Consider the following 18,935-nt stretch of genomic DNA (forward strand, 5'->3'; position numbering starts at 1 on the left):
TGGGGCAGGGGCGCAGGCCCTGGGGGGGTCCCCGCCCTGGGGGGGGTCCCCACCCTGGGGCACGTTGGTGGCAGGGCCCTGCGGGAGCCACCAGCTCCAACAGAGCACCCACAGCCAGGCTAATTAACCATAAAGTTCATTTCAGCTTCCCCCAGCGCCAGCATGGAAACCTGCCTGTGTGTGCAGCCCTCGGGGGCAGCTCTCTGGTTTACAGAAGCTTTCACGAAATGTTATAAAATGTTAAACAAATCAAAACACACCAACAAAACGAAAACAAAACCAAAATGATCATCCTGGTATGGCTCATGTCTGTAGATAGGTAGCTGGTGGGAGATTTCATAGCAGACAAAAAAAAAAAAAGAAAAAAAAAAAAAAAAGCCTGTAGTTAAAAAGAGGGGTAAAAGACTCCGTCTCCACCAGGGGGAAGGTTTTAGGAGAACCTCGGTTCATTCCACACACCGATGTTAGCTGTTGTTACAGCATGAAGAGCAGAGGGCGCCAGGAGCTCAGAAACAGGTTGGGCCCTTGTGTTTGGCTTCTGCCATGGGAAAAACAAGCAGAGATCTGCAGGAAGTCTCCATCCTCGACACACCTCAATCGTGAAAGGGAAAGAAGACAGGAAGAAGGACAAAAATATATATATATATTCCCCTCCTCTTGTGCAAGAGGATTTTTTTTTTTTTAAAGGTTTCCCCTGAATCTTTCTGGCTGCAAATAGGGTCCCTAAATTCTTGTCCTCCTTGCTATAGGCATGGGAAGCAGCTTGATACCTTCCTCTTTCTGACATCCATCACACACTGATGAATCTCTCTACCTCCTCCTTTCTTCCACATCCCACCTCTAAGTGGTCCCATTACACTTACAACTTTAGGCCAAATGAATGTTTGCTGTATTCCTCAAGAGTCAAGTGTTGAAATTGGACAGAATCATCAGCCTTTTATTCCATTTTTGTTAATTACAGGAGCAGCTAAGCTTAAGTTATCCAACACAACAACACAAAATATTTTACTGCTGCAGAAAAATGCATCTGTGGGCTGTACCTCACCATTTAGCCATGCTTTTTAGGAAACAAAATCTCACGCCTGCCTTTTGAGCATAGCTTCTTTTAAGGAGCAGAGATCTGTCACAACAAGGTGCTGCGGCTGGTATTGCTCTCCTCTGACAGCCTGGACTAATCCATGGCTGATGGAGAGAGAGATTTCACCGTCCAGTGTAGGCATTAATTTACATCATGTGAATAGCTCTCTGGAGGCTTTTTATTTTCCCCCACTCTCTCTAGAGACAGCTTAGTGCGTCAGGTTGCTCTCCAGAAGCAGCTGGAAATGCTCTCTTAAGCAGGTACCTTGTTGACAACACTTGCTGGCCTCTACTTAGTTGGTTTTGAACCCTACACTCACTTAAACCAAGTCTGAGCAAGAGCAGCTGTCTTACCCAAGGAGACCTTTGGCCTTCAATTCTCAAATACTTTACATGTGATGCCTGTGTTGGAGCCATAAGCATTTTATTGCTTCATGTAGGATGTGTGCCTTAGTCATAAGCAGAGAAGAGCCAGCCTGGTCTCCACTAAAACTTTAGGCTATGCCACATCATGCTATAATCTTGTTTACGTTTACTATTCCAGGGGGATGAAGCACCAGCTATGCAAACAGACCTTCCTTCAGTCAGGAGACCTCACAACAGCACTAAGTTTTGCAACAATTTATTAGCAATGTTCAGAGAAAATACAAAATCCTATTTACAATGAAATCATAAGAATGGCCAGACAAAAGGATCACAGGGTTACAGAGCCGGGGTCACGATGATGCAGACCTCAGATAAGGGTCAGCCACATGGAGGAAGTGAAGCAGCCCTGCACCTCCCCTGCACAGCGGGTCCGGGAACCCAGGAGAAACCTGCCTGTGCCTATGTCTCACCCCTAATCCTGCATTAGCCCCATGGGGACTTCCACCTTCAATCCGAGTGCTCTCAGTGGGCCTGGCATGGATGGGCTACGAGCCGTGGGGTCAGTGCAGAAGAGGAACCAGGACACATGCAAGAAGGGAGCCCTGCAGAGGGCCTCGTGAGGGCAGCAAGCCGTCCCCGCTTGGGTGGCCTGGAGATGCAGCAGGTGCCATGCAAGCTTTTCCCATGGGGAAGCAGAAAGCCAGGAGGCGGCAGCAGCTCAGGCAGCAGCAGAGTTTACTCCACACCAAAAAGAAAAAGAGTAAGAGATCCAGAGTGGGCTGCAGATCTGTGGTCTCGTACAGAGGTCCAAGGTGTGCAGGGCCAGTTTGGAGAAGTCCCAGTGCAGAAAGGGGTCTGCAGAGCTCTGGCCTGGATTGTGCTCCTGTGGAGGAGTTTTAGGAATATTTCCGTCAGAACTCTTCACATAATGCCATAACCCTTCCTCAAAATCTGGAAAGCAGAAATACCTACAGACCTTTTGCTGAGAGCAAAAGAGGCTGCATAACCAGGCTGCTAAGGTATTTTGGAAGTGCCTACATGGGTTCAAGTGAGAAAAAAAAAAACTCTCTAAACTCAAATTTTGTAAATTTTTAGTGCATCTCCCACACTGCGCTAACCCCAGTCCTGCCTGCTCAGCAACCCAAAGCATTTGTTTTGTCTCCATGCTGCACTGCAGAAAACAGGATGTCATGAACTTAATGGTATCCCAGTTGTCTTCTTTATCCCTACAATTTTTATCTTTTATTTTTTTAAGTGGGGAGGTGGAAGGCATCAGTTCTGCTCCTGTGTCACAGACAAGGTCAGCGGAGGCGCTGAGGGGTTGAAGCATGTTTTATTTATTCTTTGCACAGTAACTTTCCTTTTCCTCTGCCCAGCTCAGGGCATGGAGCACGTGCAGCGGGAGGATGCAACATGTGAGGGGTAACAGGCAGGGCAGCAGCAGAGGAGGAATGTGCAGTACGGAGCATTTTGGCATAGCCTTTCTCTAACACGCGGGGATCGCTAGAGGCAGCTCAGTGACGCACTTGCACCGGCATTCCAGGGAGATTGAAGATACGGGTTTCTATCAGGACGAAGGATCGCTTTCTAAATAAGAGCAAAAGGCCTCTTATCTCCACCTGGAGCTTTACAGTTAGAAATTAGCCAGCTAATCCCCAGACAGGGGAATGTGAGCAAGGGGAAGATGGAAAGTTACCTGCATGCTCTGAGGCATCCACTGCCTTCCTTGACGTCCCTGTTTGGGGGAGCAAAGCCAGAAAATGGCTAGAGCAAGAGGAAGAGGCGACATTGGTGTTTGCTACAAAGATGGGCCCATTTTGAGCAACAGGCACGCACCCTGGCCTCAGTTTCTGGGTAATAACCACTTAATCTCTAGCAACCAAGCCACTTGTGAAGGCAGCAGATCCTTAGGATGGATCACAGGATCTCAGCTACCCATTTCCCCCATCAGGATGTGCCTAGCACTGCATGGGCTCTGACACTCAGCCTCTTTCCTCTGCTCTCTGCCATTCCCTGCCAATAATCCTCACGTGGGATCCCAACCCTCCCAGGTGAAGAGCCACGGTTCGGGACAATGACATACACATCTCCTGGGCTGGGGAGCTGAGCCCACAGCCAACGATCCTGCTGACCCACGCTGGGAAGGAAAGCAAGTGCAGGCTCAGCCCCACAGCCAGCTGCAAAGGATGCAGAAGAATTATTTCTGCAGGACATTAGGGATGTCCTCAAAAAGGCCGAACATCCTGAACAGGTTCCCTTGCGCCTGAAGGACTGATTGCTGGGACACCCAGACTACGTGATCCCATGCGCTGCCTTTCTAAAAGCAGGCACTATTTGGAACATTTTTCTGCAGAGGCCGTGAGGCTCTGAGTGAATGCAGGTGAGAAACGGGGGTCCCCTAGCTTTTTCCCTTCCTTCAGGTGCTTTTCCTGCCAACATCCTAGCAAAATTCCCTACCTCTCCTCCCTCAATATGATTTTCCCTTTGCAGAGCTGTTCACACCAATTCAGCATCCCGTGATGCGCAGGACACAGGCAACTCTGACAGCCTCTGGGGAAGAGAAGATCCTGGTCTCATGCCTCCCAGTCTCTGGTCTGGTTTGATCTCAGCAGGAGTGAAGGGAGCAGGACAGACATAACACTTAAGCCCTGCTTTGCTGTCTGGGTCACAAAGGCTTAACAGCATATATACAAGCTGCATAAAGGAACCCAGGGGCTTTGCTCGGCTGATAGAATGGAGCCTGCTAGTGGGCCAGAAAGGGTGGTTTGTTGTTGGTTTTGTTTTTAAACCCTCTTTTGCTTTTAATATATTTTTTTAAACATCTGCATCTTGCCAGCAAAGAGAAGATTCTGCCTTGCTGCCCTCACTCCTGGCTGGAGCCAAAGAACTGGAGGAAGAAGGAGAAGATGTAGATGATGTCCAGGTAGATATTGAGAGCTCCAAAGATGTATTCTTCTGGACTCAGTGAGTACCGACGGTTCCCCATCAGCATCTGGGTATCAAAAGCCAGGAACTGTGAAGAAAGAGGAGAAAACCAAGCGACAGTCAGAAGCAGATTTGGCACAGGGAAGCAAAAAGTGCTTTGCTATAAGGAGTTCTCCCAGCTGTTTCACTGTACCCTCAACAAGAGCACTGCCACTTTTTATGGGACATAACTGCTGTTTAAAAGTGCCTAAGTTTAAGTGTGCAGTTCACCCCACCAGCTGCATTTCTGGCAGAAGTTTGTAGGGTAATAAGATGTTTAGCCTCCTCGTGTTTTACAGAAGAGTCTCTAATCATGAATCACAGACGAAATACCCAAGCTCGCTTGAAATGACTTTATTAGCTAATAAATAAAATTGCCCAACTGTTCTTATTCACAGCATGCCCAATGTGCACCGCCTTGAACCCCAAGGCAGCCTTTCTCCTGACCCCCACCTCAGGGCAATGCCAAGCATCTTCCCAAACAATGCCCACACCCCAGTGGCAAGCACGGCACTGCCAGGACATGCTCCAGGAAAAGGCTCACAGGAGGGAGAGCCAGGGAGCAGGTGAAGGAATGAAAGAAACCTTTTCAACTTCAGGTCGAGGAGCTGCCCTGTTTCAGGGCTTTTCCTGCCTGCAATGAGCCTTCCTAACGCCCCTTAATCCCAGACCACGGTCTCTGTTGTCCAATTCCTTCATTTGTTATGGAAGTTCATACCCCCTGCCACCCAGCCAGCCTTGCCTTGACTTTGCTCACTTTTGCTGCCTCATTTCATCCTTCTGCACTGCAGCCTGGCTCCTACTGCTGTGTCAGAGCTTGGTCTCTGCTCCCGCTGTGGAACTGCCTTTTGCCCTGCCCCTCCAATGCTGTCTGCTGCTCACACCTAGTATTGCGCTTACAGCACGGGTTTGCCAATCGCACCATGCTCAGCACCAGCACCGTCACGTACAGCAGCACCTTCCCAGGACAAGGCTGAGGTCACTGCAGTAATTGCTACTCATCAGCCACTGGAGGATGTGGAGCTCTCTGCAATCCTGAAACTCACTCTTCTCCCTTCCCTAGGCACCCTTCAAGGCAAGAAGCATTTATTCCACATTTACTTGCTTATTTTTCCTGCCAGTGCATTCTCAGGCCCTGTGACCAGCACCTCACTTACCATGGTGAAGATAATGGCACCAAGCAGAGCATAGATCGCGTGGAGCCAGGGGACCTAGAGAAACAAATCCATCAGTCAGTGCCTGCAGGAGTACTGGTTAGATAGGACTTGACACAGCAGAGAGCTGAGCTCTCACGTGGAGGATACAAGTTAGGGAAAGTGCTCTAACAGCTCTGAATTTGCACCACTTCCAGTTCCAACCCAGTTTCCATTGCTGTCCTTTTTGTGGCAGCGATAGGTCACTGTGCCTCAGTTTCCTCTCTCACTCTGGTCTTTATGTCTGTTTGGCTCATAAGCTTCCAGACTAGGTGCTTGTGTTTCTGAACAGCCTACTGCAACGCAGCTGCAGTCTCTGTGGAAACCTCTTACTCAGCCCTGATGGAAAGGCATTTTGCAGCAGCCCTGGAAGGTGTTTATTTATCCAGCCAAGCTGATCCCACCGGAAGAAACGCCAATTGCTTCCAAGAGCCAGACGAAGTTTTGCATGTTAATTAAAGCTGAAGTGTGTTCATCTGTTGGAGTCACAGCAGGAAATTCACTGAAATTAAGACCAAATCCCAACCCTTGCCTGCTGTGGCATGGTAACCTACAGCGCTAACGGAGATGTTGCTCACATTCCAAGAGAAGTTGCCCACATGGATGGCTGATTCAGCCCCGAGATCGCAGCCTGCCTCCCGAGATAGACAAGCTCATTACAAGCTGCCTCAAGCTATGCTTATCTTGACAGGCTGCAAGATAAAGAGCAGTTGTCTCAACAGTTTAATGGCAGTGGCTTGGCACCGCCACCTCGTTTATGTGCACGTCTGTGGAAGAGGGGAGACGGATGCCAAGCCAAGACAACCCAAAACCAAGCTTCTGGTTTTGGAAGCAGCAACTCATGTATTTGTGCATCGTCAGGTCAACTCCAGGGCTGGTACCAGCAGGAGCATCTCCTGCAGGTCTGGCCCATTGATTATGACTCAAGTCCCCAGAGGAGCCAGGTGAGGTGGGCAGGAGGGTTGAAGGGCTCTTAAAGGCTGCCGTGATCAAAGCCAGGTGCTGCTGTCACCAGTACAAGCAGGCATTCCGGGTGATTAATGGTGGCCCACAGCCCCACACACCTTCCCTCTTTCATCAGGATCTCTTCCAGAGTCTGTCAGGCTCTTGCCTGAATGACGACTCACCTAATGAGACTCTTGGATGGAGACCAGATGCTCCATGCTGCCACACCAAACCCTCTATCAGGCGTGGCCACAAGTAGCTCCAGGGTTTCACATGGACACAGACAACGCCGGGTTCAAGCCAAGAGCGGGGATGCAGAGGGCTGGCATGGGAGGCTAAAGGAAAGGGCTGGACCCATGCAAGAGGGACTGGCAGCAGCTGGAGGAGCAGCAAGGTGGTTGTCATGGTCTGGACTTCTTCCTGGGGTCTCAGTCACCCCCCAGAGAGGCTTATTTCTGTCAGGGAAATTTGAGCCTCAAAATTTAAGCAGCACAGAACCGTGCCCCATGGTAGCATGGCTACAGCCACGCCTGGCCAGACAGGCTCACTGCTGCATTGTCCAGAGGCCAAGGCCTGCCCCAAACAAAGCAGAGCTCTTAGCCCAAATTCAGGGCAGGACAGCACTTCAGCCAGCTCACCACCCTGGCTTTAGTGGAAGGGAAACTGAGGCACAAGCAGGTGGTGCAGCCTGCTTTGGGGTCACTCCACAGCTGCAGGAACAGAAGCAAACTTCCTCAAGCCCCAGGCCAGTGCTGTCCTACAGCCTGCTATCTGATTGTACAACAGGCAGGCGACAGCCACCTGGCTTTCCATTCCTGCTGGTGTTTCTGCACATTTCAGGACACCCCTCTGAAGACGAGCCCTGGAGTTCGCCTGCTGATGGGGACTGGGTGAGGAAGGAGGGACGCGGGTTGTTACTCACGTATTGGTAGGGCAGAATCACAGCCAGAATGATGCCACCGAAGAAGAGCACCATGAGCATCACAAAGAGGACGCCCTGGTAGGAGGTGAAGTCAAACTGCAGAGGCAAAGAGCACTGTGTTACAAGGGCAGGGGCCCTGCAGAGGCAGTGAGGGGGACCCCCACACACCTGCAGGGGGGGACTCCCCAGCATTGCCCCCATCTTGTTGTCAGATGGCAATGCCTCCATCTCCATCTCAGGTCCTGTAGCCCAGCTCCCATCCCTATGGCAGAGCCAAACACTCACCATACCCCCTTTATTGCTGTGGGCACAAGTTCTATACCCATCTCATCCCTCATACCCAAAAGCCCTTCATGCACATTTATGTTAGTGCCTTCATGTATCCTAGCCTAATCCTAAAGAAAAAAACAAAAAAAATACCCACTAATACCCACTCACAACTTACCCCATACATTAGCATCTTCTCACCCCATCTGTACCCCAACATATCCCTCACTCCTGCATCTGTGTAACCTTCACTTTGCACCCCAGCATTCCTCGGATCTCTTCTGCATCCTGAGCCCCACAGCCCTGCCCCTTCGCACTGCCTGACCCCATTTACTGCCTCTCCCAGAGGGACTGAGCAGCACAGACTGACCTTGGTCTGGAAGCTGAAGATGGTGACAGAGAGACACACCAGGGCCGTGATCCCCAGACACAGAAGGACCGACTTGGTATTGTAATAACTGCAAAATTAACAGCAGAGCCACTTTGCTAGGGTTTCCACGGGATGGATGGGAGGAGAGATCAAGACAGGCAGAAGCTCCGTGGGGGTGTACAGGAAAAGCGAGAGTCCTTGGGGCACAAGCAACACTGACCTTATCAACGGTCCTTAGTGTCAAAAGGGAAGGAAAGATAGAAAACACCCCAAAAACACTCGATGGGTTTTCCTCTTGCTTTAAATAGAAGAGGGTAGGCAGGAGGGCACCTCTGTTCCTCCTGGGAACTCATGAGCAGCTAAGATGAGGACTTGCTATAAAAATCTCTCTGTCCGTGGACAGATGGAGAAGGGGAGGATTCAAACTGGGAGGTAATAAAAATAGAGTGACAAATGTCATTGCAGCACAATGAGAAATCAGAAGGCTGTGGCCACTGTTACTCTGTGGCTATGCTTGTAACAGTGGGGTTGAGTTTTGGAAATCTGCAGGGCAGGATTTGAACAGGCAGAAAGACGACAAGCTTATATATACAAATTATATTTGTACGTCTGCCCACTGATTTCAGTTACAGCACGAGGCTCAGCCCCAGGAGCCAGCCTCCTGCTCTTCCCTTTGGTTTGACTGCAGAGCGATATCACTGGCATTTTCCCCGAGCTGCTGAAGCCACCACTTTCTTTGTGCCCTGCACACATCCATCAACACCCACTGGCTCGCCTGCCTCATCACCAGGGACCCACGTGAACCGGGGCTGATCTTGTGAGCAGATTGTAACAGTAAAAACAAGCAAAAAGGAGCAAGCTGTAGACTACAAAATAGAATGAAACTGCTGGAAAATAAGCTCCTTGTGTCACTCCAGCCCCATCTGGTAGAGTGCTGCTTGTCGGGAGGGGTGAGATCAGTCTATGGCAGTCCCCTACAGCCCTCTGTGCAGGCACTGCCTCGTCCCTGGCTCTCTGGTGCTCTCCCACAGGACTCAGCACAGCCAAGACCTACCCTGTTCTGCCCCAATGGTGACAGAGGAGGGGTGGCACCATGGCTCTCAGAGGGCTTTTTTAAAAAGTGTTTTTAAAAGGGAAGGTGGTGACTTCACGTGGCTACCAGAACAGCTCCAAAGAAATCAAGCAGTTATTTTGTTTCAGAAACCAGGCAGTTTTCCCACAGAAAAGCCCAGGACACAGCACCAGAAAACCTCCAGGGACCATGTGCTCAGCCTACCTGGAAAGCATCCCAGTGAGATAAGCCATGGAGAGGGTCTGGGAGGGAAAGAGAACCACATTATTCTTGCATTCGTGTCCCAGGAAGAGACTCAGCAGATAAAACATCTCAACTGCAGGAACAATAACTACAAGGGTAGCAAAACCTCAAACTGATGCCCGGGAGAAGCAATTTTCACATAGTTTCTAATCCTCCAGTGATGAATGTCTGCAGGACAGGTTAAAATGAGGGCAGGTTCTCCTCGCTGGGAGCAGTCCCACCTTCCCCATCCTTCCACCCTCCTGCACAGGCCTCCAGCACCCTACCCCAGCTCCCACAGCCAACCAGCCTCTGCAGGCCTTTTGTTTTATCATAGAATATCCTGAGATGGAAGGGACCCATGAGGATCATCGAGTCCAGCTCCTGGCACCACAGAGGTCTACCCAACATTTCAGACCCTGCGACTAAATGCTCAGTCCAAACACTTCTTGAACTCCAACAGGCTTGGGGCAGTGGCTGCTTCCCTGGGGAGCCTGTTCCAGTGTACAACCACCCTCTCAGTGAAGAAGGGTTTAAACAGAGGCTCCCTTCTTTCCTGTTTATCACATTTTAGTTCAATTACAGCTCCTCAGCCCAAGTGCGGGGCAATCAGAGGATTAAATTCCTGCTTTCTGCAGGAATTCTGAGCCCAGATTCTTTTCTTTGCTGCCTAGAGCCATTGTGAAACCTGCACTGGTTGTTGGGGCAGGGCCGACACTGTCCAGATGTGCTACTTACGAAGATGCTCAGCAGGATCAGATTCCATGGGAAATACCTCCTGCAAGTGAACAAACAGGGGCTGGTCAGCCCTGCCATGCAGAGGGCAGCGGTCGTCAGCAGCGCTCCACAACAGGTTGCATAAGATGTGCCACGTAATTAATGGCCTGCGCAGCAAAAGGCAGGGGTGGTGCAAGGGGACAGTCACCCCGCTGGGAATGAGAGAGCATTTGGGGTGCTCTGAGGCCAAGAGGGCAAATGCCCCCATGAGATTGCAGCAAAGCAGCCAGCAGTGCCCTGTGCCAGCGAAAGACAACCATTCCCTGCGGTATTTAACAATGAACATTTGGAGCAATGCAGCAGCACAGTTCGGGCAGCAACACATCAACCCTTCCAGTCACAATTTGACTTCAGCTTTTAGTGCAGTGTTGCAGCAACTCCCAACTGCATCAGGCCTGGAAGCACAGCTGCCACCTCCAGCCCTGCATCATTGCCCCAGCACGACCCCATCCCTTCTCTGCAATGATGTTGGTCATGTTTGCAGCGAGACGAGAGCATTCATCCTTCCCTTCACTGGGCTGTATTAAATCCAAAAAGAAAATATTTTACCTGGGTCCAGAGCAGCAAGCAAGAATCAAGTAGGTCACAAAGAAAACAGCACTGCAAAGAGAAAAAAAAGCAGATTAGGGATGAAGACATAAGCGTTGTGTATTGAAGCAGGAGAGAAGTCTCCAGGTGACAAGTCTTAGTGCTCTGTTGCACTGCTTAAATGCAAGCACTGTGCCAGAAGTCAAGGCTGGGTAGGGAGCGAGGCAACAACTGCCTCTTGCTGAAGTCATTTTCTGCCCAAAGCTGCCTGCTGTGCTTATGGCAGTCCCTAACAGTGCGACCATCCTTGGAAAACCATAAGGACAGTTTTGGAGCAGAGCAAGGGTAGCGTTCAGGGCCAGGGTAGATGGAGCACCAGTAAAGTAAATGAAGTAAATGCTAACTGGCCAGAAGCATTTCTTGTTGATAATTCCTCGCTGTGTGAGTCCCTTGACTGGAGGCAGCTCAGCTCTGCCCCTCGTTGTCATCACTGGCATCCCACCTGGCTTTGGTGGGCTTGAGGCATCCTGCTGGGATTTCAGCAGCCCCATGAATCTTTGTTTAAGTGACTTGCCTAAAGTCAAGGGGAAGGTGAGGTCGGAGAAGGGAATTGGTCCCGTGCCACCACACCAGCCCTGGAGGAAGAGCTCACCAGAACGATCCTCTGAGGACACTGAAGCTCACAGACCCGAGCCTAACATGCTGTTGCACATGCCATCCCCAGGTCACCTACGAGTTATTTATCTCACACAACTTCAGCAAAGCAAAAATCCCTGAGCTGAGGGATGGTCTCCCCCTGCCCCGGCCGTCACGCAGCCCGGGTGTTTTTCCACGCTGCTGATGGGGTTCGGCACGGTGGGAACCTGCTCACCTACTTTCACCCTTGTGCCTGGGGGGGGAGAGCAGCTTCCAAGCATGCCGATGGCAGCACGATAGCCACTCACCTTAGGTCTAATAAATGAACATGACGGCAAAACCCACGGGCCATGGTAAATGCACCAAAGATAAACCTGAGCATTGCTCTCCCACAGGGAAACCAGGAAAGCTGGAGTGGGCACAGCTCAGCAGATGGAAAACAAGTAGGGAGCAAAGAGAGCTGCTGCAGTTATCCATCTCCTTTGCACTCACTATGAACATCTCTTGCGTTGTTCTCCCTGGGCCATCACTGAGCAGCCCCAAGGCACCCACTTTTTATTCAGAGGTGTAGATGGAGAAGTCAGGTCTCTGCACAGAGGAGATCCAGACCCAGACCAGGGAAAGCAACTGGAGAAACTGGGGACAGAGGGAAGGGTTGCCTTGCTGAAAGGGACAGACAGAATTTAAGTCCCTCAGGTACAGGACCTGTCCCCAGCTCCTGCTGAAGGATAGGAAGAAGTAAATGCTAACTGGCCAGAAAGCAGCAAGAGATGAGCCCAAAGGTAAAAGCATAGACCTTGGTCTTGTCTCCCTGCAAGGCAGCACTGCTTCTCCAATCTACCAATTGGCCAAGGATGAGCAAATTATTTTCTTTTAAGGTCAAAGAAGCACGCGGGTGCCAGTTGCCTTCTATTATTGCTATTTTAAGTCTTTTTTTTTCTAAGTTATATAAGCTGGTGTCTCATCTCCGGGCCTGGACACATTTCGTGATTTGGGTGTGAACTAATTAAAGCCAGGTTCGCAGAATCTCATTCACAAGCAATTGCATCGTGCTTTCTGCCTGCTTAATTAGCACTAACCCAAGCAGCATTCAGAAAACAGCACAACTGCAAATATATTAGCGCACGGAGGTGCAGCCTAGCTACCTCCTCTCTGACCTTTCAGACCAGGCTGGCCTAATGAATGGAATCCCAAATTCTGGGCACCAAAGGCTGCTCCCCGATGATAAGCCTGGCGTGACATCCCTGACAAAAACAGGGCCAGACTCACCCTGATATCTCCAAATGCACCCACCCTGACACTGCCCACATCCTTCTTCATCTGTTGCTTATCAAGACACATGGTACAAACCCAGGCAACCTCCTTGCTGTCAATGGGAGGATGCAAAATGAAGCCTTGAAGGTGCCCACTGTGTATTTTCAGCTCTCACAGCTGGGTTTCTGCAGAACTTACTTAGAAGCTCCTCCGTTTTACCCAGTTTGCTCTGCAAGCAATACTTATATATTTACTTTGACCCTGGTTTGTAGAGCAATAAGCCCTCTTTTGGCAATTATTTGGAGGTATCCAGCCCATGTCATGTCTCAGACTCTTTTAAGTTAAGTTTTCTTTATCTGTTCTCAAATCAAAAATATCCATGAATTTCCCTGGCTTGCCTTGCAAACAACTTGGAGTAACTCCTCAAATGCAAGACACAAAAGTGTTTGGAAAGCATTTCTGCATCACTACAGCCACATCCAGAGCTGTTCAGAGCATGTATAGCCAGAGGAGAAGACAGAGATACTCACTAGGAAGCCCAGTACCAAGCAGAATGTGTCTGAATGTACCCCTTGACCGGTTCGCTGCAAGACAGAAAAGGGACACTGAGCAGAGCATAAAAATGCCAATCACTTCACAGGTTGCTGCTAAATTAAACCTGGGAATGTGCACGGGGTGACACAGAGTGGGGATATGTGCAAAAACACAGCAGACTCTACCCAGCAGACCAGCCAGCTGAAAAGAAATTCCAGCTGTCAGGTCAGAAGGACAGCCCTGCTGTTATCAGTGACACCGTTGGACTTGCTCGCGGCGTGGCTGCTGCTTTCTCTGAGGAGCGATTAAGGAGGTCGGCTCCTCGGGCTGACAGTGATTCATTATTTATTCTGGAGGCAACGTGAGCTGCACATGCCCAAAATGCTCAGCCACCTGAGCTAGCTGCGTGAACGTGGGGTATCCGCTTCTACGAGGGCAGGTAACCCAGTCCCTCTAGCTGGGGCTCTGATGACATCGATAACTCCCGAAACAGAAAAGATACAGGGCACGGCTGAAGCAGCAGTTAAATGCAAGGGCAAGCAGCTCGGGCCTCTCTGCTGGGGATGGCACCCAGAAGGGACGATGCGCCGTTCAGGGGAGATAGCAGAAAGACCTCTCGGGGACCCCTCAGTCTTGTTTTTATGTTGAAGTACCTGAAATAATTCACGTACCTACAGAACAGAAATTACCCTGCATAATGGGTCGTACAGGAGCAGATCATGCACGGTACAAAGCGAGAATTACGGCTACACCAGACTTACCAGAAGGTGAAGAAAGCCACAATAACAAGAGTCACCAAGAGCTGGACCATCAGGATGGCATAAACCTGGAACGAGAGGCAGCCCATGGGCGAGCTGCAGGCTCCCCACTGCCCACCCAACTCCAAACAGCTCCGTGGTCCAGGGGAGCCCAGGCCAGAGCAGCCAGGTTCCTCTAGGCTCTTGCTCCTTACCTTCCTGATGAACACCCTGCGCACGTTCCTGTCATCCCAGCTGAAGGTCGTGAGCATCTCCGTGTCCCCGGGGTACCCGCCGCTGCCATAGCTGGGGCTCGTGCCTGAAGCAGAAGCCAGAGATCAGCTCCCATCACCTGGCTCCCTCCCAAGCCACAATAATTTGACCCCAGTGATTGACTACAGTTCAGGAGGCCCAAATTTTAGTTTTTTTCTTATCACACCATGAAAGTGAGGTGTTCTGGGGTGTGCTCCCTTCCCTTCTCATTCCTGTATCATACTAGGAGCATCTCCAAGAACAAAAAGGGGGGAAATACTTCTGCAAGCCCCAACACAACAAGGATGCCAGGGTTTATTCCTGTCTACAATAACAGCAATTCTTTAATGACAGAGGTCTTGTACCATCTCCTCATTCACCTTTCACAGAACATTAAACCACCCCCAAGAGGAGCTGTGACTCAGCACCGCAGTCATTCCCATCAGGAGCTCCGGTGCAGGAGGATTCCCTCGCTGCTCCGTAATTGCCTGAGCTTCGGTTGTGTCTGCATCATTTTTTATGTCAAGAGCGTGCCCTCTTCTCTGGGAGAAGCTCATTTCAGCCAGCTTTTTCAGAAGGGCCATCCCTGAATCCAGTTTCTATGAACGCAGCCAGACCAGTTTGTGAGCAAGCCTAAGCAAGGGGAAAGAACTTCAGTGCAGCTGCTGGGGGAACCTTCCCCCAAAACCACCGCAGCACACAGCCCACCTCTGCTGTGCTGAGGGCTCTGTGATACAAGTTTTTGTTGCTGGAGTTTCTTGTAGCCTTCTCCCACTCCTGAACCTCATGCTTAAGAAAAAAATAAATACTGAAACTACATCTGATGATAAGATCTGAATTATCTTAGCACATCGTTCCCCGGTGTTACTTCTCTTGCAAATCCCCCCACCTGTGTTACTAAGACTTCTAGCTGGGTTTCCTATAGAAACAAGGCTTGTGTGATTACGCCAGCTATACATTCGTATCCCTGCCTGTTTGACAGATGTCTCTCCTCCTCAAAGCTTTATAGCTCAGGGATACTCGGATCCTTTGGGCAGATGGAGGCAAAGCCCACACAAACTGAAGACAGGCTTGCAGACACCAGCAAAGCCAAATTCAAGGCCCTGGTCCTAAATTTCTTCTATTTTACAGGCCAAAGGCTGCTTGCTCTTATTGTAGAAGCTGGATCTAAGGATGCCACTGGCAGGAAATAAATCCTTCATGCTCCTTTTGTGCCTAATAAATCACTCGTGCCATCTATGCCCCAGCAGGGATGCACTCCTGCCATGCATCCTCATTTCTGCAAGATCTGTCATCATCTACGTGGCCAAGAGCACCTGAGGCCCATGTCCCCAGGGCACTTCAGTGCCTCCTGCTTCAAAGTAATCAAGGCACCTAAACACCAAATTAAGGATCTAAATGCCTCAGAGGAATGGAGGGTTTTCCTCCTCCCTGGAACATGTCCCTAGCACCAGTCATCTCCCACCCATGGCCCTGTTTGAGGCAGTGTGTCCTCAGCTTGCGACTCTAGGAGGCAACCCAAAACACGTGTCACTTCTCTCCAGCTACTTCCAGTCTCATTTGAGCCATTAGACAGAGCCCTGTGGCATGTCCCCTCACCTCCAGACCCCTGCTGTGAAAGCTGCAACCCACAGTGCAGCTGAGAGATGATGCACCACCTAAACAAGGTCTCTGCGATACCCAGAACGCAGCGTCCTAAACCATTTGGGCTTTACTCATCGTAATTCGTCGTGACAGTAGAAAGACCCAGATGGTTATTACAGCAAGCTGGGAGGTTATTTACCCCCTTTCTGATTCCCTAAGGCAAGCAAGAATGGAAAAAAGTCTGTGAAACTATCAGACTATGCAGGCACACATCTCAGGTGGGTTCAGCCTGCTCTTACCACTTCCCTAAACCTCTCCATTCCTGCTGGCCAGAATGGGCAGCTGCCAAAGCAAAGCTAAGAAAGAGGAAGGACCAGAGCAAAAGGACTTGGGAGTCCTTAAATCCAGCACTCTCTGCAGCTAAAGCCATGCTGACAGAGCAGTTGCCCCCAGCAGCTCCGCGTGCTCATTCCCTCCTGCCAGCCGCCGCGTCCTGCGTCCCCTGGCTCCCCTGCATCGGGCACAGCCGGACCTTTGTCCGCTTGTCACAGCCCCGAGCGGAGGCTGCACGTGGCAGCCGGGAAGAAAAGCTTCTTGTTTGCCCAGGGGTCACGCTCGTGGCCATGCAAACTGACGCTGGAACAATTCAGCCTCCGAGTCCAGCGGGGTTTTAACCTCCACTGGCTCTGAACACCCGCCCGCAGCAGCCAGACATCACTGATGCCACAATGTCAATTCTGCCGCTTCAGCAGCTTCTGTGAAAGAAGCAGGAGCTGGAAGGGGGGGGGCTGCAGCCTGCAGTGCTGGGGGCATCACACCAGGATGCTCCCCAGCCCTGGGAGCTGGCACTGCCCAGTGCGGCAAGCTGGGAGCCAGGATTTCACCATCCCCATACTGGAAAGGGATAAAGCACAGGGGTTTAGTCCCATATCTGGAAGGCAGCGTGGTTTAGTGCTTTGGCAATCTGGACTTTATTATTATTATTTAATTATATGTATAGCTAATAGCCATAACTCTACAGTGAGCTCTACCATGGCTCACACTGGCTGCCACGTCCCTGGCTCCTCTCTCCTTTACAAGCCCCAGGGCAATCTCTGCAGCCCTCTCCCCCCTTTGCAAGGGGCTCACCCTGGGTACAGCCACAGGACTTACTGGGGTCGACGTAAGCCCAGCTGGGGTGGAGCGGGACCGATGGGGGAGGAGGGTAAGCGCTGGCCTTCATCCCCTCTCCTGCTGTCGCCTCCTCGTAGGTCGGAGGGGCTGGTGGAGCCGTGGCATTGTCCTTCTTCTCCCCTTGTCCCTCAGGGTTGGGGGGCTTGTTGTTCACAGACAGCTGCACAGAAATGTGGGAAAAAAATAAAATAAATAAAAAAGATTAGACTATAAAATGGCACAGAAACAGCCCTGCAATGGGAACTCAGAAAGGCGTGGGCAGGGGTCTGAGGCTCCTCCATTTAGTCCCAGGAACCAGAGAGAGGAGACCCAGCAGTTCCTGGTGTTGGACCCATCTCCACACCCCCAGGAAAAAGCATCCTCTGACTGATGGAGGAAGAGACGAGAAAACATTCAGCATGACAAAGGGGATGAAAAACTGTAGCTAACCAAGCAAGCCTGAGGGTAGAGGCAGCCTTGCCCAGAGCCCTCCTCGTGCCTCAGGCTCAAGCGTAACACTGGAAAGCATCCAACTCATTTTTTGCATTTCTGCCTACTTGTTACTGAATTTCCCCTCAAAATAAAGACTTGCAGTTTCTAGACAAAACACACACACCACCTCAGCTCCTTCATTTTCACTTACAACCACATTTAGGGGAGTTTCTCCAAGACCCCAGAAATTGCCAACCAACTTCTTCCTGTCTGCACATCTAGCGGCTCAGCCGCTCTGCCTTCCACAATTTGGAGATGCAGTTAAGGGATTTGGGAACCCACATTATCAGACTACGAAGTCCCAGCAAAGAGCAATGGCCACAGCTCCCACGACAGGGTTGAGCTCCATATCAGGACATCCAACAACTTTCTTCTCCTTGTAACATTATCTCTTTAACCTTCTAGCAGTATCTTTGTTGTCCCAGGATAAGCTATGAGCCTGGTGCCCTGTCCCTGCTGCCAAGGCAGGTGCCAGCTCATCATCAGGGACAGCATCCCCCTGGGTCACAGGACCCAAAAAGTGCAAAATGAAGGAGACAGACTAACAAGCCCTGGGACTGACAGCACAGTCCCTGCACAAAGGTCTTAATTTAAAAGGTGCAACAAGCCCTTCTGAGTATCCCAGGACGCACACCACGAGCTGACCCAGCTGCTTCGGGATAACTGTGCCACCTCCTCTGCCCTCGGGGACGTGGTAGCCAAGAGCACCCAAGACCCCTGAGATGAGCGAAGAGATGCAGGAGGGCCAGCACTGCCTGCATCCAGGCAGCCTCCAGCCTCGTTGTCATGGCAATGCTGCACTGTGCTGGCAGAGGATGCATTGCCCCCCCTCTCCCAGGAAGCAGAGCATTGGGGCACCCCAAAACCCAGAGCTCCCCATATCAGGAGGTGCTAAAGGCAGGTACCAAGTGCTGGAGCACGGATGGAAAAGCACAAGAACCCCGCAGAGGTCCCCAGCATCCAGGATGGGTGGAAGAAACGGCCACAGCTCCCATGGCAGGGCTGAGCTCCACATCCAGCAGCACGAAAACCAGCCCCCAACCCCATAATCACCTCCATCCCCCTTCTCTGCCAAAACGCCCCCCACCACAGGGACCAGTGCACCCCAGACCAGGCTTTCCACTGGTACCCAGCCCCCCCCCCCCCCCCCCCCATAGCAATTCTTTTACCCCTTAAACCCCCTCACTCCAACCCATCACCCCCCCCAGCCACGCAGCAATTCTGCACGCATGACGACCCATCAGCCCAGCGCTGGCCTCCCACCTACCTTGCCCTGGGTCATGGTGCCTCGCTAAGGTTGCAGGCAGCCCCTGCGTGAGGCTGGCAGAAGGAGAAGGCCGTAGCTGAGCAGGAGCCTCCACGCCGAGCCCCTGCTGCCTCCTCTCCCGGGTGTCTCGGGGCTGGCTGCAGCCGCTGCAGCCTCCGCAGCGTGCGCCGATGCCTTCACCTTCTAGCAATATCCACGGAGCAACGGGAGCTGGAGGGAGGACCGTACCATTCCCAGCCTGCAGCACAGGGGGAAGCCGGGAAAGAAAGAGCTAAAAATGACAAAACCAGAGGCAAGCAGCCACCGGCAGCGATGGGGAGGATG

General features: G+C 51.3%; 1 protein-coding gene across 1 annotated transcript; it reads right to left on the bottom strand.

Annotated features, from left to right (window-relative positions):
- Positions 1 to 4,306: 4,306 nt before the first annotated feature.
- FAIM2 (Fas apoptotic inhibitory molecule 2) lies at positions 4,307 to 18,626 on the bottom strand (the record flags this gene model as incomplete). Its single annotated transcript, XM_084303624.1, has 12 exons — positions 4,307 to 4,456; positions 5,565 to 5,618; positions 7,468 to 7,563; positions 8,105 to 8,192; positions 9,381 to 9,418; positions 10,137 to 10,176; positions 10,725 to 10,775; positions 13,124 to 13,177; positions 13,889 to 13,953; positions 14,080 to 14,183; positions 16,853 to 17,033; positions 18,612 to 18,626. The coding sequence occupies 12 exons, from the start codon at positions 18,624 to 18,626 to the stop codon at positions 4,307 to 4,309; spliced, it is 936 nt and encodes a 311-aa protein (XP_084159750.1).
- Between the last annotated feature and the right edge of the window lie 309 nt (positions 18,627 to 18,935).

This window comes from Netta rufina (assembly GCF_964035555.1).
Source record: "Netta rufina genome assembly, chromosome: 30".
Taxonomy (NCBI): domain Eukaryota; kingdom Metazoa; phylum Chordata; class Aves; order Anseriformes; family Anatidae; genus Netta; species Netta rufina.